Genomic DNA, 25,781 nt, shown 5'->3' with positions numbered 1-25,781 from the left:
AATAACCTAAAATTCGACCTACATGCAAACCAGTCTATCAAAACCATCAATAAAAAACTAGGGTCACTTTACAGAATCAAAGCCTTCCTTACCCCTCCAGCAAAAATTGCCATAGCATGCTCTCACCTACTTTCAACACTTCTATATGCATCCCCCCTACTCTCTAATCTAAACAAGACTGTACTTAATAAACTCTCAACCTGTTATAATCGCATTGCCAGGTTTGCCACTGGCCTGCCTTTTAGGGCACACCACTGCATCAATCCTAACCAGCTTGGGTGGCTTGAACTACCCAATCTAATCCAATATAACCTACTGATTATGGCTAATAAAATCCTTTATAATCCGGATAATATTCCATCGCTTAAAAATCTTATCACCCCCCTATAACAATCCATGACTGCTTCGATCCTCAACAGACTACTACTTCAGACAATCAAAATTAACAATGCAGATGGTGATTCCCTCTTTGCAAACTCTGCAGGCAGAGCCTGGAACTCACTTCCACTTAATTTTACTTTGCTCTCCTCCCTAGGCCAATTTAAAACTAGACTCAAACAACATCTGGCACTAAACTCGCTTTGCCACTGCAACAAGCCTGGCCAACTCTCATTAAAAATGTGAAAAATCTATTAATCAGATTACTGTTGAATTTATCCCTGACTGTCACCAGGGAGTAACTCTAACCTGTTGAAGTTGTCTATTCATATTTGCTTATGTATTCTTTGTCTATACCATATTTGTAATATGTTTTCATTGTTTTTATTGTATCTGCTTACCTTGGAGCTTTTCTCCTTGGGCCTCCGCTGAAAATGGGCATGAATCCAGTCGAACTATCCCGGTTAACAAATGTAAAATAAATAAATAAATAAATAAATAAAATTTTAGTCCGTACTACAAATGAATTGTGGTCTGACACTACTTTTTCCCTATTCCTTATATATGTGGTAATGGGGATTATATCCAGAATGCATAACTTATGGACATCTATGCAGGGTGGACTGTCACACCTCTAGTAACCTACACACATCCTTGCATTTACAGCACGTTATAAAAAAATCAACTTAAAAACAACAAGAAAAAAATGTAAATATTTTGCGAGCAGTAAAAGATTTTAAAATGTATAAATAGAAATGCTAATCAGTAGGACGTATTATTTACTATGATAATGCTACATTCATAGACATTCTGTAAATGTTGTAGTATATTATAATGTGTAAAGACACGCAATTACATTTTTGCTAAACTTTCACAAATGACTTGTCATATCTTGAAACTGTACAACCTAGACATATATTGTTCAATCAGACATAAGCTATAACATGTCAGCAACAAATTCCTCTTTGTGCAGATGTTTCGTGAGACATGTATAGAAATATGAAAACACAGACTTAATTGTATAAATAGCAACATAAACAACACTGAATCTTTCTCAAGGTGTGCAAACTAACAGTGCAAAACTGTTTTTTTTCAACAAACATCTAAAGTTTCACCTGATACCATGCACGCAGTGTTTGAAGTATTAAGTACATACAGTGGATATAAAAAGTGTACACACCTATGTTAAAATGCCAGGTTTTTGTGATATAAAAAAACAAGACCACAATAAATCATTTGCTGTAGCAGGGAACTGAGTAAATGTCAGGAAAATCCTACTAGGACAGATGAACTTTATTTGGGGTTAATCAGAGTCTCTTTAATTGATGGCAGGTGTGTACGCAAGAAGACTGAATGCTGTCATTAAATCAAAAGGTGCTTCAACAAAGTATTAGTTTAAGGGTGTGCACACTTATGCAACCAGCTTATTGTACGTTTTTTATTTTTTATATTTTTTCCCCAAACAGATTGGTTTGTTTTTCAGTTGTATTATATGGGATATAGGTCACATTAAAGGTGGAAAAGTTGTGAAATTATTTATTGTGGTCTCATATTTTTATATCACAAAAACCTGGCATTTTAACAGAGGTGTGTACACTTTTTATATCCACTGTATACTTGTATGCAGCAGAATTCATATGTTGAGTAAGAGCTTATGAAAAAGAAGCTATAATGACATGTAAAGGAGGACTGACTGATAATTGTTATATAAACAAGGCAGGTTTCTCATATCTGCATGATTCATAATTGCTATTTTTAATATATTTCACCACTCTGTGCTATTGCCTTATAACAGGTGAACTACTCACAATCCACAAAGATGCTTGCTGTATATTCTAGCTTGGCTGTTTCCCCTTAGTGAACTCTTTGATTGTCTTGGCCACCCCATAATCATGTGTGTCCAGTGACACTTGCTGGCCATGAAGGTTTATATATAGACAAGAATTCATAATTTTAATTTTACCAAGAAAGAAATTCTTGATAGCTTTAGAGTGAACAGGAATACAGTATGGGCTTTAGTGAATTTCTATGGCTCACAGAGAAATACTGGGGGAGCTGACTGGTCTCCCTATATCTGTGGACACCAGGGTATACCCCACACCATATGCCACAGTGATTTTATTTATTTGATTAACATTGGTGTACCTGGAAAGTCTGGATACAGAGGCCCGGGGAGAAAAGCTCCAACAATATGAAAAACAAACAAACATTATACCACAAGAAAATTACAGAGTACAGGTCAACAATGAAAGTACACATTGAAAATATAAATAACCGAAAGAGATGGCACATTATCAATTGTAACAAAATTTGTACATCAAAGAGTATATGGTATTATACAAACTAGACTAGCATATATATTAGGAAACACAGTATGATATTTTTGAGGAAGACTTGAAATGATTTGAGGAAAGAGTAAGTATATATAGGGATCTTCTAGAAACAAATTGGTGATGCACTTGGTGTTCCTCAGGCTTCTCCATTGGGTATATTTAAAACAGTTCCTTGACATATACTTCAAAAGTGAGGATCAGTATATTTATCTGCCTGTTTTGCTTCAGGAGAGAGCCTAACGCATGAGTGCCCTGTACGAGATGGCACACTTTCCTGAGGAACTTGGTGCAATAGGCTGCACACATGTTGCCATTAAAGCCCAGCTAAATGATGGTGGAAGAGTTACTAAAGCAGCACAGGTTACCATTCCATCAACTGCTAGGTAGTGTGTGATGCACAGAAGTTTTTATGACCATGATATACAGGAGTACAATTTGTTAAAACATTTATTAAATCATCACTTCATACGTAGGTGCACAGACATGAAAAAAAAATAATATGGTTTGTTTTCTTTTCTATTAATTTACATGCATTATATATTAAATCTATGTTTTGTTTCTATGCAATGACTCTCACTTAATCCAGCATTACTTAAATTGCTCATTTCCTGCCTTCCTTTACACCTCACTCCTCCTCCTCCTCCTCCTATTTGAACATTATTTTGCATGCATTGTTCAAATACATTTCATTTATTTATATGTACTTTGTTCCTTCCTTCTTCTAAAGATGCCACTTCTAGTTCTTTTATTTCTTTTACAATAGTCAGTACTTCCAATACAGTTATTTTAGATTTTGATTTTCATTTTTTAGTTTTTGCTTTTATTGGTAGTCAGTAGAATTAAACTTGGTAAGGCTTTATACTGTGTGTTGGCAGTTCAGATCCTGTGCCCAAACTCAAAAGAATAATTTCCATAGTTACAGCCATTTATTCCCCCAATATTTATGACAGGAGTATTCTGTAGTGAATTTTTTTTAAGTTTGCAACCTTAATACACCCCCTCCCAAAAATATGTTCTCATTTAACGTTTTCTGTCGCACATTAGCACGTCCAATATTCAATATCTTAACAACAACCATGCAGAATATTATATTCATAAAGTTGCAGAAGCTATTCTAAGAACTAAGGATTAGGAAATGTCCACTGTTGCATTTTTTCTTTTTTCTTCATCTTAATCTTTAACTAAGCCCACCCCTCTCTCAGACCCGGTATGTTCATCTTCCAAAATTCATGCTTCAAGTCCGTTTCTGTACTATTTATCTAAGACTCATTTGATGCTAATTTAAATCCATTACTAAATTTCTTTCTTAATCATGATTTTTGTTCATTCCATCAGTGGATTAAAAGGTTGGAAAAGGGCTCTAAATTTCACTGCAGAACATTTAGAACCTTGCCTTTGATTTATGTTTATTTTTTTTTCCTTTGTTATTACAGCAGTCTTGCTCAGATAGGATGTTTTGAAAACAGGGAGGATTAAGCTGAAGAGAAAGAAGCTGGTCAATCCAGCAAGATAATCTCTGACCCAAAAACAAAAAAACTGAAGCAAAGCCCGACTAGGTGTATATCAACACTAATGTAAAACAAAACCAAAACACCTTAATGCAAGACAGGAAAGAGCAATGTTTCTACTGTATTCTCAGTTTACGCTAGAAACATTGGTCTCTATTGTTTTACATTCAGGTGCTTTGATTTTGTTTTATAATCTCAGGAGAAAAAGTACACAAACAGCAGTTAAAGCCCGGTAACGTATAAAAATGTAAAATAAAACCAAAACAAAGGATCCGGTCTCCACGGCTGGCTTAAAAATGAAAAAAAAAGCAAAAGCCCTTCTTCGTAAATGATATATCTTAAAAACACACAGCAAAGCAACACTTAAAAGCACTAAGGAAACCATAAGGCATAAAGACTCAACCAATGGACACACAGTATCAATTAAACAATCTCCTTGCTCTGAATGCTGGCTTTAAAGGAACAGTGCTGTTTAAACCAGCCAAACTGTTGGCACTCAACTTAACAATCCATTTCATCTCAGCAAAGTAAGAGCTCTGCACAATGTCCCCACCTCTCTCATTTCTTGCAATCAGTTGTATTACCATAAACTTAAAACTATGTCCTGGAAAATCTTTTGTGTATCTTACAAGTGCATTGTTTGTATTCTGTAGTCTAATGTCACTGAGGTGCTTCAAAACTCAGTCCTTCAACAACATATTGGTTTTGCATACATGAAAGCAAGAACACCCATCGCATAAATTAAGGTATACCAAGTCCTTGCTCCTCCTATTTGCACGTAACCTAAAATCAAAAACTTGTCCAGAGCATAGATGAAGAAAAAAACTTGCAAAAGAAATGCACACACAAACCTTGCATGACATGCAAGAAGAGTACCAAACTTATTGGTCACAGAGGCAGAGCTCGCTCTAGTACACAAATCCATGTCACCCAGTAAATACCACCTGTATGACTCTGATGTAGTCAGGTGATACCAGGATTGTCTGTGACATTATTCGGAAAAACTGGTCCATTTTAAGCTTGATGAGAACATATCCAGGGTTGTTGGTCTCTCTCCCTGCTTTAGCTTCAGAAATGTTCTTTGCCTTAAAAGGCAGTTATAGAGATTTGTGTACTATCATAACACTCTTTTTCCATTTGTCATATACTGCTGCCCACGAACTCCAAGCTTGTAGTAAAGGTCAACAGTCTTAGAACTTAGAAACTTCTTAGAAAACTGCCTTAGAAACTGCTACAGACATAAAAAGGCTTAAACTGCACCAAAAGTAAAAGTAATATATTATCAGATAAAGAGTATATTTTACATAAACTAGGAAAGCAATAAAGGCCAACAATCATAAGCATGTCCCAGAAATTACTGAAAATGTAAAATTGTAAATACATTCAAATAAAATCCTCTGATAAGGATAAAGTTTATATAAATTACTATTCATAAGTTCAGTATACACAATATAAATCTTAAACCAAGTATATAGGCGTTATCATAACAAGCTGAATCACATCATGGTAAAACGCAGCACACATATTGCAACCTTAAATGTTTCTAAGAGCCTGACACTTTTATTTTAAATTCATATGAATGCACCTCTCTACTGAGATGCTTGTTCATTTATTAAATGAAGACAGGCACAAAAGAGATTCATATAAATGTAAAAAATAAAAAAATGACCGGCTTTTAAATAAAAGAATGGAGACAACGCAACGATTCCTCTTACAGCTCAACATTCAAACATTAGAAATTTGGGCAATGATCTTGAAAACTTAGCACAGGCGCAAGTAAAGGAACACTTCCTTTATTGTACCCATGCAAGTAGTGACATTGAATCTTTATATGGGCTTTTAATTGAATAATGTATGATTAGTAGCACAATCCGCACCACCAGACAGTGAGACCCAATTATTTACATAGTAGGAATTGTAATTCCTGGTGGAAAAATAGCTGTCTGCACTGGTTTTCAGTAGAAGCAAGGTGATATATATATATATATTTTTTTTTTTCAATATCTGAGCTATTAGAAGAACAGCAACTTTGTTTGTGTATGTTAACATATTCACACAAACACAAAACAACCATTCACGGAAACAGCACTACTAAATATAACATTTTTGCTTCAGATTCCACCCGCTCTTTGAGTGGAAAGTGGCACCGCAATAATTAAGCGATTCAGAAACAATAAAATACATAAAAGCACTAATTACAAACAAAGAGATTCAAGAATCTCTTATGAAGTACTCATTTCCTTTAAATATAATAGCCACTATTTATGCAACTTAGGTTTGCAAACAGATAGATATAAGTAAGGAAGTGCTGCACAGCAACTTCATTTCATGATAATTTTCAACAACAGTAAAGGGCTGTAATTAAAAGTAACTGTTGTTTCAAGGAGTGTATTGTGGATATGCAGATTGGGTACTACATTTCAGTTAGGTTGCCATGGCTCCTTTCTGATTGTCATGCCCTCAGTAAGTGAGGGCTGTGATTTTCATTCCATGTAAAAAACTTGGAGCACTTACCGCTCACAGTGTGCAAAAATGAGCAACATGTGGAATTTAAACTCATACAAAACACAACATCTTCAACCAGGGCGCTTACATGATGGTTAATAACAGTTTCTTTATACTCAGTTATTTTGATGAATTAATATGATGGTATGATTTACCAAATACCATGGATATTAGTTAAACAAAATTAAAAAAAAAGGAATGTATGGCAAATCCTTACAAAATCTGGAAAATCTAAAACAGATCTCAGAAGTGCAGTTAATTAACTAATGGTTTATTGATTAATCGGTTTTGTTGACCTGGAAAGTCAGTCCATTGTAAAACCTAATAGCCCTTTTTCAGTGGAGGCCCAGGGAGAAAAACTTCACACACAGAAATATAAAATGTAATATAATTTGTAAAATACACTGTAAATTAGGTATGTTTTCTATGTACAGCATCAACAACAGAGAACCAGAAAAAAAAAAAAAATATATATATATATATATATATATATATATATATACACACACACACACACAATAGAAAGTCTACAACATTTTATGACTAGCAGGAATGATTTAATTTACTGTTAACATTTTAAAGGCATTACCATGCTGAAGAAAAAAGAGATACCTCAGGATCTCTGAAAAGTGTTGTTCTTCACTGACTCAAGTAGCAGTTATTAACAGATGTGATCAAATCTGCAGTTTCTGTTCAGCTAGAATGGATTTTACAAAATTTCACCAAATCACTATTTGTCCTATCACCCAACGCTCCTTAACTCAACTACAGTAGAGATGCAGTTACAGGAGCAGTTTGGGATCTTCATACAGCTCACCTGACTGTAACCTCCAGTCTCATCTCTGATGTGATTTTACAAGAAACAAAATGCTGGTAAGTTGAAAAGGAAAAAGTACCATTTTGGTGGTACATTTTCCTATTTCAACGAATAACAGTGCAGTACATTCCTGTTTTTTATGACTTCGGACTTTTATAAAGGGGGTGGTGTACACCCCTGCGCCCATGCTTAAATCTGTATATATATATAATACAAGTAGAAATATCTGGAATGTAATTTATGGGGTATATAGATTTAGTTATCCCATTGACTAACAACAGGGCAGCTGCTTGCTTTGTGCCGCATTTCTTCTGAGAGGCACTCCAAGTAAACACCTTATGAATGTTTTTGCTTGTTTGTTTTTCGTTTTTGTTTCTATAGATTTTTGACTAACATACATATGCTGTAACTGCTGTCTTTATTTTTAGTGTTAACCTTTGAGCTGGTCCATAAATTAAAACTTGACCAATTAATAACAAAAAGAGGAAGGCAAGTATTGTTTTTGTGATTGTCATATTTTCCTTCCACACATTAAAACATTAGAAAACCAGTGAACTTATTGGCAATGCAAAAGTGTGATACATACTGATACTTCTGTACATTCACAGACTATGTGTATCTGTCTGGCACTTTCATTGCAGTCTGAGCAGTATTGAACAAGCATGGATCTTTTCTCTGGTCTGGCATGTCTTTCTGGTATGTTGTGCTCGTATTCTGTATGGAAGACAAAGCATATTGGCAATGGATGCAAATTTTATACAGGTGAATTTTGGGAACATCTGTCTGGCTGTTTGTAGGGAAAGAAAATAAAAAGGCACAACAGGCATGAGCAAAGCATTGCTGAACTATTGATTCAGGGCTGCAGAAATAATGTTGTCATATAAAGAGGCAGTTTAATAAATATTTTGGTAGAAACTATATAAAATGAATGTAATGCCCTGACAGTGGGTGGAATTCATGGACACTGTGCAGTACACAAGCCTGCATAAGTTGTTTTGTGTTTTGCATGAGATTGTCTTGATTCATGGTCCCACAGCTGTCTGCTACATATAAATGAGGGAGCTGGGGAAATAATTATGCTAATGAGGTTCATTAGCATCCCTGTAATAAATCCCACAGTACAGTGTGATTCATAGAGGTCTGTACTCTGAATTTTTATTCAGAGTCATGCTTGCAATGTGCAAGTCCATACAGCAGCTTCAGCCTGTTCAGATTTCTGATCAAGGTAGATAGTGGAGTGCAGCATATGTGGCTATGAGAGGCTGTGTATGAGAGCAGTATAGGAAGAGTATGTGAGTTCTTGGAGCATTATGTCTATGCATATGTGCACTCACGTTTGTGTGTGTGAGTCTGTGTGTCATGAATGACTGCTGCCTGATATTAACTGAGGCTGATATGGATGGGGGAATAATGGATGCAGAATTTGCCTGCACTGAATGTGTTTGTCTGTTTGTGTACATGAATGTGCGTGTGCAGGTGTATGTCTGTGCACCTCTATGTGATCTTTGCTGTTGGAGAGGAGAGGCTGAGAAGAGCAAAACCTTAAATTGTGATAGCTTCCTCTAATTAGCCTACCCACCCTGTATCAGGTACGTACATCAGTGCAGTATGCAGTTTGTGTTTGTGTATGAGAAATTGTCTACTGCTATCTGTACATGTGTGAAGTGTACAGATGTTCCAGGATGCCTCACTATCTGTTTCATCTGGGTTGCATGTTTCACACAAAACAGAAATGATGACTTTTCTATGACCGAGTAGTACAGTTAGCATGGGAGAGTAATTTCTGTGTATCAGGATGCCCCAGCTATAGTTCAACAGGCATATTTAATTTTGGGTGATACTAACTCTAGCTACACTCCTCCCTGTGCTCTTCATAGAGAAGAGGCAGGATACCAATTCTCATGTGATACAATCACAAGTGAAAACATCACTATAGACATAAAGTAGCTAGAATTGATGTGGAAATTGTAGTTAGGAGTTGGTCCTTCCTCTAGTGTCCTAAACTATACATTCACCTTCCCTCCCACAAATCAAAAACATTACATGCATTGTAGCTCTGTGGTGTAAACTGATAAAGTCCTGACTACAACCCTGCCATCTTGAAATTGATTAGCAACCCTGGTGTTGGTGGAGCTAGCTAGGGGAGAGATGGGTATGAGCTAGCCCCTTGTAGGAAGAGGTAGGTTCATGTACCACTAAAGGAGTGACTCCTGTGTGCTGTATTTACAAAGTCAAGATACTGGGCATGAACCTGCCATGAAGTGCATTGGTCTATAGCCATGCACAGTGGATGTGCAGAAGCATGTACTTCACTTATCCTAACTTAGCTGGAATTACACACCGCCTGCCAGGGGACATGAGTTTGAAGCATAACAAAATGACCTATGGCTCCCTGCAGGACAGTAGCCCACAAACCCTTCTGACTCTTGCCTCCCATGCTTATTTTCCCATGTTACTAAGTGTACAGCAGCAGATAGGGATGTAGGCTCAATGATTACAGGGAGCTCAGATGCCAAAAAAGAGAAAAAGCCATCCATGACATAAAATATTATAACTAGGGAAAGTTTTTTTATTCCTTTTCCTACCTTTTCCTAAAGAGCAGCAGAAGCCTGAAACAATTTCTGGGCTTCAGTGTTCTAATTCAGTTCATCATGAATAAAAAAATCCAGGTGCTAAGTCTGCAGGTCTCTTAATACCCCTTATTTTCCAGAGGGATGTCACATATTCTGCGAACATGCATATGAAAAGGTTCTAAAAACATAGAAATTCCTGCTCACAGTGGGCTGGCATTTTCAGAGCCTTGCTGTCTGATATGTCTTCTACTCTAAGGATGTTTTTATGTAATACCTCACTCTATTTTCAGATTACCTCTGGACCTTGAAAATGCAGATCTTTCTTAAGTTAGATGATTTTCTTTCAGTCACATCTTCCAGAGAGCTAATGGTGAAAGGATGGGGTTTGGCACCTTAGCTCATTTTTGGATCTTAGTATAGATGAAACCTCATAACATCAGCCATTTTGCCATTGCATTTTATAGAATTCATTAAACTTTGTTTCTGTAAAAGTTTGATACATGTAATAGTATTTCATCTTAATGTTGAGAAAGAAAGTAAGACTCCATCATCTAAGTTTGCAGACAGCTAAGACATTATTTGGGCATAAGTGAAGCATTTCTTAAGACAAATTGTCCTTTTTTCTTTTGTCAGTTTAAGGACTGAAGTTAAACAAAGACTTTAAATTGGAGTAAAGCATGTATATGTTTGTGATAAATATAGATCTCAAGGCTTACAAATTGCAGTAAGGTGTGTATGTTTAGCTATAACATTTATAAAAAAAAAAAAACTAGAACTTTGAGGGTAGTGAAAGCTGTCTGCAAGAACTCTACACAAATATAAGCGTCATTCTTATGTAACTGTCCTCTGAAGGATGCTTATGCTGTTGTGATGTGGCTAATGTGCATATGTTTACAAAGCATTATTGGATACAGTGTCTTGAAGAAGGAATTTCAGTAGTAGAGATGCCCTTCATAAATTTTTATAGGAATGATGATCCTTTTGTTTTAGTTTGCTCCCCCCAGTGGCATGACATTGCTGCTTTTTACTCCATTTTGATTTATGGATCTGCTGCATAAGACATCTTAGAGTAAGACAGAGATTCTTTCAGTATGATTATTGCAATCGAGCGATACATTTCACACCCACCTTACCCTCTTTTAACTTAAGTCTCGCTTCTGAGTTAAGGCGATCAAGTGACATATGAAGGTTGAAGAGGATACAGGAAAGAACTTTTATAACAAAGTAATACTGCCAACTTTCATCTAAAGCTAATGTCAGATGTGGCATTAGTGGGAAATCCTGGTACGACTGGTAAGAGATCTGTTGCTGGAGACTAATGCATGTGTTTGGAAACTGCCCTGTTTTATACGGATACCACTGAATGTACCGTTGAAGGTAATTTATAGTGAGCTCTTCACACACCTTATGTCTTTGCATTGAATGCAGGCTGTCATGTTTCAGACCATTCCTACAGTCTTACCAAGTCTTTCCTCATCCTTTCTACACCCTGTTCGATAACTTTGTTTCTTTCAAACTTTCTCTGTCATTTACATAAGATGTATGTGGGAATTGCTCCGTGGCTGTCTGATTTGTTCATTAGGCTTTTATGTGGTACAGTTTCAGGTCCTTGCTAAGGATTAATCAGATTGCGTCTGTAGCCATTTTCTTATTTGTTATTGTGTTTGCCTAGTCAAAGAACTCCAGTAAACTTTGTGTTACTTCACAAGGAGGAAAATATTCGCATAGTGCAGTTCTTACAGGTTTTTTGCATAAATTTAGTTCCTTCACTATCACGCCTTCCATGTTACCAGTGAAAATTTATTTCAGCCTTCCATATCCTTTTATATTAACAATGAGATCATGTAATTAAAGAATAAAAATCTTGAGGATAATTTAATGGTGTAGATTGTGTTTTCATATGTACAACTCTGTCATTTATTTTTTTTAATACTACAACACAGTCCATATAGTTTCATTAATATCTACAGCATTTTATTGTACTTTCCATTTGTGAAACAATTCTTACAGTTTATTTTTAGATGTTATAGTATATTAGGATTATTTGTAATAATTCATCCCAAAGTCCATTAGCAAAGCATTTTCACAACACTCATCATCTAGCACCCAAATGCTTTTGATTTATAGTTACACATCAGATTAGTACACGTAATTTTTGCAAACGCTAAAATACCTTCTGACACAAAAGAAAACTTGATATATTCTGAGCCATAGTACAGTGGCCTCAGTGAGAACAAGTAATGAGATCATGTGGGAATGTTTTGTTTATGTATATGATGTTAGGGGAGCTTAACGGGTGACTGGTGTGTGTGTGTGTGTGTGTGTGTGTGTGTGTGTGTGTGTGTGTGTGTGTGTGTGTGTGTGTGTGTGAGATTTTTTTGGCAGACTAAATGACAGAGTTGTATAAATGATAAAGAACCTGTCTTTGTCTTTAAATTGTCTACTTTTTGCAGGGATGGCACATGAGATACTAAAGTTATGCAGTGAGGTTGAAGAAAACAGTTTAAAAGTGACTGTGTTTGGCATGACTTTCCCACTGTGAATGCATGCTGCTTTTGATACAGTGTTCTGCTGGCTCCCATGTGTTTGAATAGTCTTTCCTTTAACAATCATTCCATATTTTTCCTGCAGTTAAGGCACACAAAGAAGTCAGTAGTTTCAGAATCTTTCCTTTTTTCAATTCTGACCTTTTCCATTTCTCAACAGCCTTAGCCTCTTCCCAGTCTTCATCTTTCGACTTTTCCCGGTTAGGGGTTGCCACAGTGGATCACCTGTGCGCTCATGATTGGCAGTGGTGTTTTTACAGTGTCTAGTTGCCAGCTTGGCACCCAACCTTCCACGGAAGGCACACAAACGCACACACACATGCTTAGGGTCAAGTTAGAGTGTCCAATCCACCTACAGCATGTCTTTGGGATGTGGGAGTAAACCGGAGCACCCGGAGGAAGCACACGCGACCACAGGGAGGACATGCAGACTCCGCACAGAAGGCACCCTAGCCGAGGATCGAATGGGAGAACCTCTTGCTGTGAGGTGGCAACGCAAACCACTGCACCACCACGGCCTTAGCCTCTCCCCATAAGTTGCTGAAAAGGTGAGTTAGTGATGCTACCATTTTTTATCTCAGTCTATGACTACCATGGCCTTGTCTACCTTTAGTCTTGGGATTTCTTTCATAACATCTTTTTCTCTGAAGAGGCTGGGATGAGGCCCTTTCTCCTTGACACTATTACTATATCAGCATGACACAGTAAATCTTTCCCCTCTTGTTTTGTGAATACTGAACATTAATACTTGTTTAGCAGCCTGTCCATAATTCCTTTTTGCCCCCCATCCATCTCTGCTTGCTTTGCTATCCCTTGTTTTCTCTCTTTGCTCTCATAGATGCACATAAAAAGCTGTAACTTCTTTATTGAATAAAATGACTATATTTTCTTAATCATGGTCCTTTTTTATTTCTTTTCCTTTCTTCTGTTTCAGTTGTCATCTGCCTTCTTTTGTTTTCTTATATTTTCTTAGTGCTGGACACTTTTTGCTTAACTTTGATGCACTTTATTTGAAAGTCACATTTTTCTGTATTTATCACAACTATATTTTTATTCTGTAAAATCAGTTTTTAGTGTAACCTCAGCTGTTTTCAACAATACTGGGGAAACAGTTGTAACAGAGACAGTTCACAGAATGAAGAGTTTTGGGGTCCCTTCACCAAGAAACATTTCCAGCACTCTTGAACAGTTGCCAGACTGCCACACTCTGGAGGCAGTCAGAGGGCACTTATCTCTGCACCCTCAAGCCTGGTTAACCATCAGCCAAGATTCTTGAATGCATAAAATTATAACAAGAGGCTAGGCTATTCCCTTTGCTTCCCACCCACCATCCAAAAGTAAACTTCCCAGTATCCCACCCAGTCAGAGGAAAGCAGCAACTACAGAGAGTGCTAGAAATACAAGTCATCCAGGAGGTCCCACCAGGCCAGCAAGTATCCGGAGTCTATTCGAGATTCTTTTTAATTCCAAAAATGACCAGGTGCCTTAGGCCCATTTTGGACCTCTGTCATCTAACCAGTTGGCAAAACAGATGAAATTCCAGATGGCCCTGGTTTATTCCATTCTCCTCTTTTGAGGATGGGTGACTGGATGTACTTGGTGGACCTACAGGACGCCTACTGTCACATCAAAATAGAACCAGTCTAGGAGGTTCCTGCACCTTCCACTCAGTGCTAGTCACTTTCATTTCAGGACACTGTCCTTTGGTCTCACCACAGCCGTCAGGGTGTTCATCAAGTATATTGTAGTGGTTGCAGTGCATCTCGGGCTACAGGGGTTCTGGGTGTTCCCCTACTTAGACTTACCGCTTTCTCGAGGGATTTACTTTCTCAGGCCAGGGACATCTTGTTGCAACTATGTCACCAACTAGGGATAAACATCAACTTGAAAAATAGTTCAGGTAATAGAATTTATAGGGTGCCACCTGGACACAGTCTGTCAAATTACCAAACTTCTGAACTCCAGAGAACTGTCCTTATGTCGGCAAGCTTCCGAAATCTTGTCTCATTTGAAGCCCCAAGCAAGACTGATTTTTCACTAACTGTGGTCAGTGACTGCTTCAGTAATATTGGTTCCTTAGATTAGGTTTCATATGAGAGTTCGGGAGTGGGCTTTTTCTGTCCAGCGGTTCATGCTGTATCAACCCATGCAGTTTCCAGTTTGTCTAATGCCAGTATGTAGACATCATATTCAGTGGTGGCTAACTTACCCACTGGTAGTTCCAGGTTACCCTTTCCACTTTCCCTCTCAACAGCGACTATGGGCACCTCCCTTCAGAGGTGGGGGTGGTGGGAACATTTTGAAGGTAGGACAGTCCAAGGAATGTGGACAACTTCAGAGGCTAAACTTCACATCAATATCTTGGAGATGAGGGCAGTCCAGTACACCTAGTTCTGCAGGTCTTTCAGGACTCTCTTCCCAAGTGTGTGACTTCAATACAGATGGACAATATGGTGGCTGACTGGTACATCATCATGCAAGTGGGGAACCCATTTGTATCCACTGTGTTGAGAAGCCATGAGGGTTTAGCAATGGGTGATTTCTTCCCAGTGCTTTCTAGTGGCAGTGCACATCCTGGGGAGTTCCATTATTTTAGCAGACAGATTGAGCAGGTCCATTCTCCTGCATCATGAGTGGTCTCTCTGTCAGTCAAGTGGCTGCCAGGATATTCAGCATCTGGGGCCACATCCCTGCTCAACACCAAATGCAGTGACTACTTTGCCTTAATTCCCCTGGAGGGACGGTCACCAAGAGATGTTGTGACTCACACTTGCTCTTGGTCTCTTTAACACATTCCCACCCTTTCCACTTATAACAAAGTTTCTTTAGAAAGCAGTTTGGTGCAAGGCAAGAGTGATCCTCATCGCTACACTCTGGCTTCATCAAATCTCTTTCCCCTTCCTTTGGTCTCAAACAAAACACCATCTATGGGGATTGGACCTTCTTCCAGACCTCCTATCTCACCCATCTGTCTAGCCTCACAAGGGACATCAAAGCCTTAAAGTTAACTGCTTTGTTTCTCCAATTCTGATGATGGACAAAAATGCCAGGATTTCTTCTTCGATACTCCATATTGTGTCCTCTTCACAAAAATAATCTCCCAGAAAAGTCTATAAAAGTAAGGGAAAGATTTGCAATTTGGGCTTCTTCCAAAGGTCAGGATAATTTTTTGGCTCCAATACCTTCTATTTAGGATTTTTGGCAGGGCTATTTCAAGAAGGTGCAAGTTTTTCTGCTATCAAAGTTCAGTTGGCAGCAAACTCCAACTTTCATGTTGGAGAAAATCAGACACCCCATTGCTTAACTGAAATTGTCTAAGGCCTTTTTACAAGGAACATTCCTTCTTAGAGATCCAGTTCCTCCTTGGGACTTTACATTGTTGCTTCAGGCCTTGACCCCACTTCCCAGCAGCTTCAGGGGAACTCAGTTTCTTATCCTGGAAGACAATCTTTCTGGTGGCTTCAGTGGATAGGAGAATTTCAGAGTTACAGGCCTTGTAATGTAAACAGTGTTATCTGATTTTCTGTAAGAGCATGGTTTCTCTTCAAACCAATCCTACCTTTCTCCCTGAAATGGATTTGGAAGCTTCCCTTAAAACCATTAACATGCCAGTGCTCTTTCCAGATTTTTCTAACAAAGGAGAATATATGATCTGACGTTGTCAGTTTTCATTCATTACTCAACAGATGGGAACAGATTCAGTCCTCTGATCTGACTCTGCCATTACACTAGCTTGTAGCCACCAAGAAATTCTCAAGCTCCTTTCCTACCCATAATGCACAAAGCCTAGCCTACCTCAGATCTCATTTGCCGCTTTTGCTTCTAGACGTGATTGCCATCACTCTTGAGCTGTTCAATTAAGATGTGAAAATTTTCAACTTTTTTCATTGTTAGACGACTTCTGGATTTACTTTAGTCCTCTTGAAAGGTTTAACTTTTCTTTTCCAATACTCTTTCAAATTTATTCTACTTTCTGCTCCCCTTTACACTTATGTAGTCTTTGCTACCTTTGCTGGTAGGCCTTCCTACCCATTACACTTGCTGTATTGTCTTTGTTACTATTGCTGGTTGGCCTTCCTACCCTGTTTCCCTTTTTCAATAGTTAAAGCTTCCAGTCTTTCTTTGCTATTTGTATCTACTTATTTGATGTCTGGATACTTTACGTTTTGGAGTACTGTCTCTGTCTTTTGGGTTATAACTTGTGAAGTCCAATAAAGGATTTAAGAAATGTGAAAAATGTGGGCACAAAATGCCCTTTTCTAATTCTCATCTGTTATGTTTATTGTTTAGGACCTGATCATTTAGATCTGGATTGTGATGTTTGTGCTGAGTTCAACCTCAGAACATTAAAGGAAAGGAGAAATAAATTAATACTAAAGGGGTTTTTACCAACTTATTTCTTGCAAGCCAGCGCTGGAGTTCCGTCTCCAAAAACAAAAGCCAAGGACCCTTTCAAAAGATCCAAATCTGCTACATCTACTTCTTTGGAGCTGAGGAAAAAGAAATCTAAGTTGGATCCGACGTCTCCTGGGATTTGACCCTCATAGGATCCTATGAAATATGTGGCTGGTCCTTCTTCTGACCTGACAAAAACTACCTCGGATCAACGATCTCCGGATCCCAAACCACTACCACGTACAGTTTACTCGCCCAGTGTGGATCCATTACCATCTAGGGTGCCCTCCCCTATTTTGGAATAGCACTCTTAAGTCTCCTTCGATGGTGTCTTCTCATTCCTCTAGAAGTCTCACAGAAACAGATATGGAAAGGATGATGATGAGATTCTCCATGGAGCAATTTCAGAAGCGAATCATCACAGTTCCTAACCCCTTGGGTCAGGAACAACATCCATCTACTCCCCCACCAGTAACAGTTCCTCTTCTGACCCAACTCGTGGTGTTAGAGTCCTTGGAGTCCTTGGATTCTGGTGTTCTGGGCCCCTCTGTGTCTGATCCAAAGAGAGTTTCACCTTCAAATCTGATAGTTACTTCAAGTGCACCGGCTCTGACATCTTTGGATCTGAACAAATCTCTGAGCCGAAGCTTCCATTTTGGATCCTGAGGGGATGGGATGGACTCTGAGGTTTTTGTAGCTGTCCCTTCCTCTCGGAGCTTTGATGTTGGATAGCTCACCTCCGGCTTCCTCCTCAGGTGGTCAGCTGTCTGAGCATAGGAAGGTGATGAGCCAGAAACTCATTTTCTCCTGTCTGTTGGCTTCCTTCTCTCTGGTGCGGTTGGCCTTTGAGGTCGTGAAGAGGGTTTTCTCTGCTTCAGCAGGTCAGACAGGTCCTTCCTTCTTGGATTCACCCTCAACATCTCAGCTGACTTTGCCCCATGATGCTCAACATTCCACTCCACAGGGATAGCCAGCCCAAAGCTTCCAGATTACCCAGCTGTACACTGTTATCTCTTCTGATACTCCTCCAGATCATCCCACCGAATAAGTCCCTTGGAAGAAAATGTGCAAGAGGAAGCACTTGGTCTCCTCCCATGAGTCCGTTACTGAGGAATACTGACTTTGATGAAGGAGAAGGGTCTCTCAAGTCACCACCCAATGACATCTCCTTTGGAGACATACTTGAGATCCTTAAATAGAAGGGTAGTTGATCTGCCCAAATCCCAACTCTTGAGGTCAGTATTTCTGGAAGCTTTTGGGACTGGCCCATCTACCTCTTGGGTCTCTCTGCCCACTGATGACCTCCTTGATTTGGTGTCTAAGTGGGCGTGGAAGGAACCTGGTATGATTGAGCTGATCCCCAAGAGACCAAACAGGATTCTGGCTCCACCGGTAGGAAGAGCGCATCGGAGTAAGAGAGTACCACTTAATGCAATGGTCGTGGTGGCAGCTACAAAGCAGGAACTTGCGGAACAGAGTTCCACTCTCCATTCCCCTAATAGAGAATGTTGGGCCCTGGACATATTTGGGAAGCAAGTATATGTTTTGGCAAAATTTGCTCTCTGATCGCTGAACTACTTGGCACACTTCACGAGGTTGCAAAGAGATTTGATTAAAGAACTTTCAAATTCCCTTTCAGGGACCACTACAGTAGGGGTTTAACCTTCTGTAGCCTCACAGTTGGCTACCTTTCAATCTGTTGCAAGTCCGTGCATGAAGCTCATCTCGCATACTGCAGAAGGTACATCAGGGGCTGCGGGTTCAGGCATTTCCATGAGGAGATGCACCTGGATGTTTCTGCCTGATTTTGCAGAACCCTTCAAGTCCTTATTTGGCCCCACAGTAAAAGACGCACTCTCCAGGTGTGAGAAGGATGGAAAGTCCCTATCTGCAGTGGGTGTACATTTTTCAACCCCTCAGTGGTCCTTTTCCAGGAACCAATGTGGAGGTCTAAAGATGTGGTTCAAAAAGTCTCAGGGTCCTTTCCAGGAAATACATGGCGGTTGTTCCCCAGATGCAGAGGGGGAGCGATAATGGCAAAAGACACCCCTGTGGGAGAGGAGGCCTGCAATACTGATGGCCTAGAGATACCTTTTCTGACAGACGCTTTCAGCGCTCCTGAATGAAGGCCTTATTGTCTTCCTCTGGAGGCAGTCGGGGCCATTTACCTCTGCACCAAGAAGCCTGGGTAAACTGAAAAGATACCTGGGTACAGAGAATCATTTCCAGAGGTTATATTATTCCCGTTTCCATTCCACCCCCATTACCCAGGAAAATCCCTGATGTCCCACCCAGTCAGAGAGAAGCAACATCACTGGAAATGGTCCCACTGATGAAAAATCATGGGCTGCTAGAAAAAAAAGTCATCCAAGAGGTCCCTCCAGACCAGATAGAATCCGGAACTTACTCAAGATTCTTTTTAGTGCCAAAGAAAACAGGAGACTGGAGACCAATCTTAGATCTCAAGTGTGCTGAACAAATTGGTTTGACACACCAAGTTCTGGATGGTCACAGTTCAGTCCATTCTGCCCTTTCTGAGCAAGGACGACTGGATGTGCTTGATAGATCTTCAGGATGCATGCTATTACATAAAGATGAACAGGTGATCCAGAAGATTCTTGCGCTTCAGGCTGGGAGCCAGTCATTATCATTTCCGAGCACCGTCCTTTAGCCTCATCACAGCCCCCAGAGTGTTTCATCAAGTGTATGGCAGTAGTAGCATCTCATTTGAGACTGCAGGGATTCTGAGTGTTTCCATGCTTAGACGACTGGTTCATTACCGCTCTGACTGAGCATTAGCTGGTACAAGAATGAGACCAAGCATTGCAGACTTGTTCTAATCTTGGAATAACCGTCAATTACAACAAGTCACAATTACAACCCACTCAGACATTGGAATTCATAGAGCTATGTACAACACAGTGTCCATGGCAGGATCTCTTCCCATGTTGAGAGTCCAAACAATAAGATATCAGGTTAAGAAAATAATTTGCAGTACCAAAATTTCAGCCTGATCAATGCCACTGATGATAATCCTAGTTCCTTTAGCAAGATATCATGTGAGAATTGTACAATGGATGCTACAAACACTGTGTTCAATGCTCTCTCAACCCATGTTGACATGAATAAGAATAACTCAAGTATGCAAACAGTATCTTTCATGATGGATGCAGTCACAACAACCATTGTAAGGTCATCCCTTCATTCTCTCTCAACCCAAGGCCATAGTGATTGGGGGGGCATTTTCTGGGGAAGACAGTCCAAGGCACTTGGTCCCCTGAAGAGTCCAGCTTGCATATCAGTGTTCTGGAAATGAAAGCGTTGCTTTTGGCATTGCAAGCATTCCAAGACTCTCACCCTTTTGGAAAAATTGTGACCCAAATGGACAATGTGCCAGTGGTGTGGTACATCAACAAACAAGAGGGAGCTAGATCTTAACCTCTATGTTGATGTAGCCCTAAGGGTGTGGCAATGGGTGATTTCCTCCAACTGCTTTCTAATTACAGTGCACATTCTGGGTAAGTCCAAAGTGATAGGAGACAAACTGAGTAGGTCCACCTTACTTCCTCATAAGTGGTCAGTCAACAACAAAGTGACGGACATGATTTTTCATCAGTGGGGCCAGCCTTGCTATGATCTCTTTGCATCTCCCCCTAACAAACAAGTGCAACAGCTTCTTTGCCCTAGTCTCCCAACCAGGGAGTCCCCAAGGGATGCTCTGCCCCCCACAGACTTCTGTATGCTTAGCCCTCAACTCCTTTAATTCCTAAATTCCTTCAGAAAGCAGCCAGGTTGAAGAGCAAAGTCATCCTCCTTGCACCTTACTGGCGTTGACAAATTTGATTTCCCTTTATTTTTGGCCTTATCTTCTGTACCCACCTTGGATTCTTGATCCATTTCCAGACCTTCTGTCTCACCTGACAGGTATCATTCCTCTGGACATCTAAAACCTCAAACTGACCGCATGGTTTTTCCAATTCCATTAATAGCCAGGCAGCCTATGCTCTCTTCACCTGTCCGTTCTATATTGCTATCTTCACATAAACCCTCTAAGAGGAAACTCTACAGAAGGAAATGGAGAAGATTTGTTAAATGGGCAGAGCGGAATGGGGTAAACCATGTCTTGGCCCTGATTCATTCTTTTCTTAAATTTTTAGTGAGCTTCTTTAATGGGGGTGGTAGTTCGTCGACTATTACATTTTGACTCACTAACATCTCTAACTTTCATGTGGGATTTCAGAATTTGTTCCTAGCTTCTTCTAAACTGTGTAAAGCCTTTTTAAAAGGTATCCTACTAAGTCCCACTTATAAAGATCCTACACCACCATGGGATTTTAAATTTAGTACTGCTATGCCCAAACACATTCTCCCTTTGAACCAGCAGCTAAATGAAATTTTAAAATTTTTGACCTGGAAAACTGTCTTTTTAGTCACAGTTATGTCTGTTAGAAGGATTTCAAAACTTCAGGCTTTATCCTCCAAGTTACCGTACTTGATTTTCCACAGGGATAGGGCCGCCTTATGTACCCCAATGCCTCTTTCCTACCTAAGGTGGCGTCAGAATCCAACATCAACCATGCCAATAACCTGTCTGTTTTTTCTCCCAAACTTTATGAATAAATGAGAATATTTGCACTTACTTGGATGTTCATAGACAATTACGTTTCTGCTTGCACGGAACAAAAGACATTAGAAAGACAGACCAACTCTTTGTTTCTTTTGCATTTAATAAAGGTAACTCTAGCCAGATGGTTGACAGATTGCATTTCATTTGTCTACAGTAAATTGAATCTCTCCTTACCAAAACCAGTGAAGGAAGGCTCATTCAACCAGATCAATGGCTACTTCCACTGTATTCCTGTCTAAAGCCTCTATGGAGAATATATGTGCAGCTGCAACTTGGTCGAATCCTCAGACCGTTGTCACTCATTGCAAACTAGACCTGGTCTCGAGGGGAAGAGCAACCTTCGGCTCAACCTTATTCAGGAATAGCTTTCTTAGATTCCACCAGGAATTCAGGTAGCTGGGGACTCTGACCTATCTGTTGAGGAATTAATGAAAATTGACATCATCAGATAAAGAAGTTATGTACTTATCATAGTGTTCTGTCTGTGTTGTCCATTTTCATTCTTTTTCAACACTCCACCCTCCAACCCCCTTCCATTTGTCATAAATGAGACACCACCTGTCCCTTGTATTGAACTCCAGTTATGGCAATTCTTTTATGGTTCCTCTTTCTCTCTCTCAAGCTGTAAACAGGATCTGACGGAGGTTAGGCTTGGTGCATTATCAGTAGGAAAGAAGCCCTAGGCTTTGTTGGCGGCTACGAGCTAATATAGTGGCTGAGTCAGATCCGAGGATCAGATCTGAAACCATCTGTTGTGGAAGAATGAAAATGGACAACACAGATGGAATGTTATGGTAAGTACATAACTTCTTTTTACATTTGCTGGACATTCATCATCAGTTGAGGTTTTATTTACATCGTACCCAAAGTTTTAGGAAAATTGATTAGCTTTTTGTTTTCTTTCCCATGGCCAAATTGGGAGATGTTGTTTCTAAAGTCATACTATCCAGGTGGCTATCTGACTGTATAACTTTTGCATACAAAGTCAAGGGATTTTTCTCTCTCACAAACCTATATCCCGCTGTACTCGAGCAGTTGCAGCATCTGCAACTTTCACCAGAGTGCCAGTAGATGATATTTGTTCTGCGGCTACTGGGTCTATAGTTCACACCTTTGTCTCCCATTCCAAATTGGACCTTCAGTGTAGATTCCGTGCATCTTTTGGTTCCACTGTCCTCTGAATTATCCTTCCTTTAGACCACACTGGAGTTTATAGTATCTGTGAACTCTGTCCGTTATGTTGAGTCAGTTGAAAGAAACAACACTGGATAGTTTAAGTTAAAGCTAGATCCATCCTTTCTTCTGTTTGGCTTAACCTTCCCTCCCTCCCTCCCACTTTCCCACTTGCCAAATTGTCATGTCTTGTCTTGTACTGAGTTCTTTTTCCCATATATGAGAAACTGAAGGTCTGCTTGGGATGCAAGTAGACAAACTCAGACTGAGGTGCTATGTGGATGGAAGGGAAGCGTGGGTAGAGGGGAGGAGACTGAGCCCTGGATCTGAGAGTCTAAAAAGTTGCTGAGGTACCAATATGTTGAGCCGTATGGAAGAAGACAACACGGATCTAGCATTGTGGTAAATACATAACTTTTGTTTTCTGTCATTATCAGGAGGGCTGTGGTATGCATTCCCTATATAAGCTTTGCTTCCGTTTTTCCATTATCATTGTGACCCAGAGTGTTTTCTTATTCCTCATGTGCTTGTTATGTTGCTTTGATCCTATTCCTTACTAGAGAGCTACACGTATTCCTTTTTTGTTATATCTTTCCTGTTCTTCTTGTAAACTGTGCAAAATAGTCTGCTTTAAATCACAGTCATATTGCTTGGTGTATATGTTTTTGTGACTCTGACAGTAGTAACGTTTCTTCCTACATCAAATCAAATAGATCAGACAGGTTTTATTTAGACTCTTGGCATTGCTACTTTACCTCCATTTTCCTTTGTCGTGCCTTTTTTTTTTTTGCCTCTTCCCATTCATATTGTGCATGACGTTTCTCCAGTCGCATTAATTTCTTTATATTGTCTTTACTATCTTTTTTCACTGTCATCTTCAGTATTCCGAGGCAGAACTAAGATTTTTCTTATTGATTCCTTTGTTCTTCCCCTTGCTGCTTTTAAAACTCATAAATTAGTCACTAATGTTACTGGTTCCCACCATCTACAGATGTAGATCATCATGTCAGTGTAGACCTGCATCTCCCAAAGTGGATACCCAGTGCACATCAGAAAGTATTAGCTCCACACCATTTATTTGGGCATATGATGAAACCTGTGCTGCAGACAGTGCACCCTATAGTACAACAGAGAATGTTGTCATATGTAAAGAGCATCCTCAGTTTTATAGCCTCACTAGTACATTTTAGGTCTCTTTCTCAACCAAGTCATATGACAATAACATCTAGCTCCTTCCCGACGAAACTGATCCAGTGATCCTACAGATTAACTTGTTTTCATTGTTTAACGTGGCACAAGCATACATCTAGCTGATGTCTATCTTTTTTCCTGTACTAGTTCTTTTCTGAAATGTTGCTTCTTTGAATCCCATGCCTAAGTTCTGTAGGTCTTCTTTGTTAAAGGTCCTCAACAATCTTAGTTTCCATTGCTAGTGTGTCCAATTCTGCAACAATCTGAATAGTAGAGAGGTGTGTCCCACAGATCCTATCAGTATTTGCTTGGAGATAATAAACCACCTAGGTCAACACAGAAGCATGACAAATCGAGCAACAGATCATCTTCCAGTTAGCAGGAAATAAATATCTGAATTCTAAGAACAGGTCAGAGAAGAAAACATGTCACAAAAATATATTTCTAACATGATTTTCTTATTTATGACATAATAGCAGAGTGTGTACCATTTTGATTCAGGTGTGGTTTCGCAGGATATTACTTGTTTATTTGTAAGCTTCTGCCACTTGTCATTTAGATCCTGTTCCCCTTCATGATAAATATTACACTCTGAGGCAGGACACTGTGCATGCCATCCTTCTTGAATGAAATAATCTACAGGCTGACATTATGTGCTCTTCTGCATTTTTTTTTTTTTTTGCAGATAACTACAAGATTTTAAAAGACCCACCTGCTGGATTTTATCCTCGAATGGGAGTCATTGGATTTGCAGGCATTGCTGGGCTTTTCCTTGCTAGAGGTATGTTCCCACAAAGTAAATCACTAGTTTATTATAGATGCATTAATATTTTTCATGATTGATACAACCACATTACTTGAACTGTTTAACTGATATGAAATGCATGTTCTTTGTTTATAGTCTTTGCCATCGTTATATGGCTAGTTTTAGGCGCCAACATAATGCATGTTGCTTGCCTGGGTTTATTGTTGCACACACCTGTTTCTGCCATTGCAGTTGCTTCTAAAACTGTACCCTGGAACTTGTGTAACAAAGGATTATCATTTCCTTTTAGCATCAAGAAATGCTCAAGGACTATTTATAGGATAAATAAATTATTATGGAAACATGAAAATGCATGAACTTGTAAAAGCCAATATGAATTGTTTAAATAATTCATAACTCAGAAGTGCTTCTAAAAGCAATTATTATGATTTAAACACAGAGAAACAATTTACATTGTAGCAGAACACAAGCATTTTGTTTTTAGTCAAACACACATTTTTTTTCTTTCTTGGAGTTCTTATGAGTCTTGTATTCATTCTTGGAAGCCTTGAAATGAAGAACTCCGTATCAGATAATAAGTTATTTTTAAAAACATGTAATCCTTGTATTCTCCCTTTGCAAACAATGTACTGTGTTAATGGGATTTTCAGTGGGTGCATTCACTGCTGCATTTGTTATTTGCCATTTTTTATTAGTTATAGGTTCATAACTAAGTACTAGGCTAGCTGCCGTTGTGGGCCATTTTAAGCCTAGCCAGTTTCCATTTTTGTGCTTGAAGTAACCAATCCCATTTGTTTATAGATTGGCCTTACCCAGCCATCCATCCACAATACCTTTTCCCCATTTTTGCACAGGGGGGGGTCAGGGTGTCACTTCAACAGTGACAATCATCTACAGCAAAGGTTTACACCACTGGGTGGCTAGCCCTGCCATGGTGGGTTTACCCATCCCATGGTCAATAATGATATA

At 39.2% G+C, this 25,781-nt stretch overlaps 1 protein-coding gene across 1 annotated transcript in view; it reads left to right on the top strand.

Annotated features, from left to right (window-relative positions):
* APOO (apolipoprotein O) overlaps positions 1–25,781 on the top strand; it is a 595,595-nt gene that overhangs the window by 356,643 nt on the left and 213,171 nt on the right. Inside the window, exon 5 of the mRNA XM_044072293.1 lies at positions 24,732–24,827. Within this exon, the coding sequence (XP_043928228.1) occupies positions 24,732–24,827 (96 nt within the window). The remainder of the gene's footprint in view (positions 1–24,731; positions 24,828–25,781) is intronic.

Source organism: Protopterus annectens, chromosome 5.part0 (assembly GCF_019279795.1).
Source record: "Protopterus annectens isolate FY-2018-M chromosome 5.part0, PAN1.0, whole genome shotgun sequence".
In the NCBI taxonomy this organism is placed as follows: Eukaryota; Metazoa; Chordata; order Ceratodontiformes; family Protopteridae; genus Protopterus; species Protopterus annectens.
The sequence above is the reverse complement of the archived record's forward strand: the minus strand, read 5'-3'. Positions and strand labels throughout refer to the sequence as shown.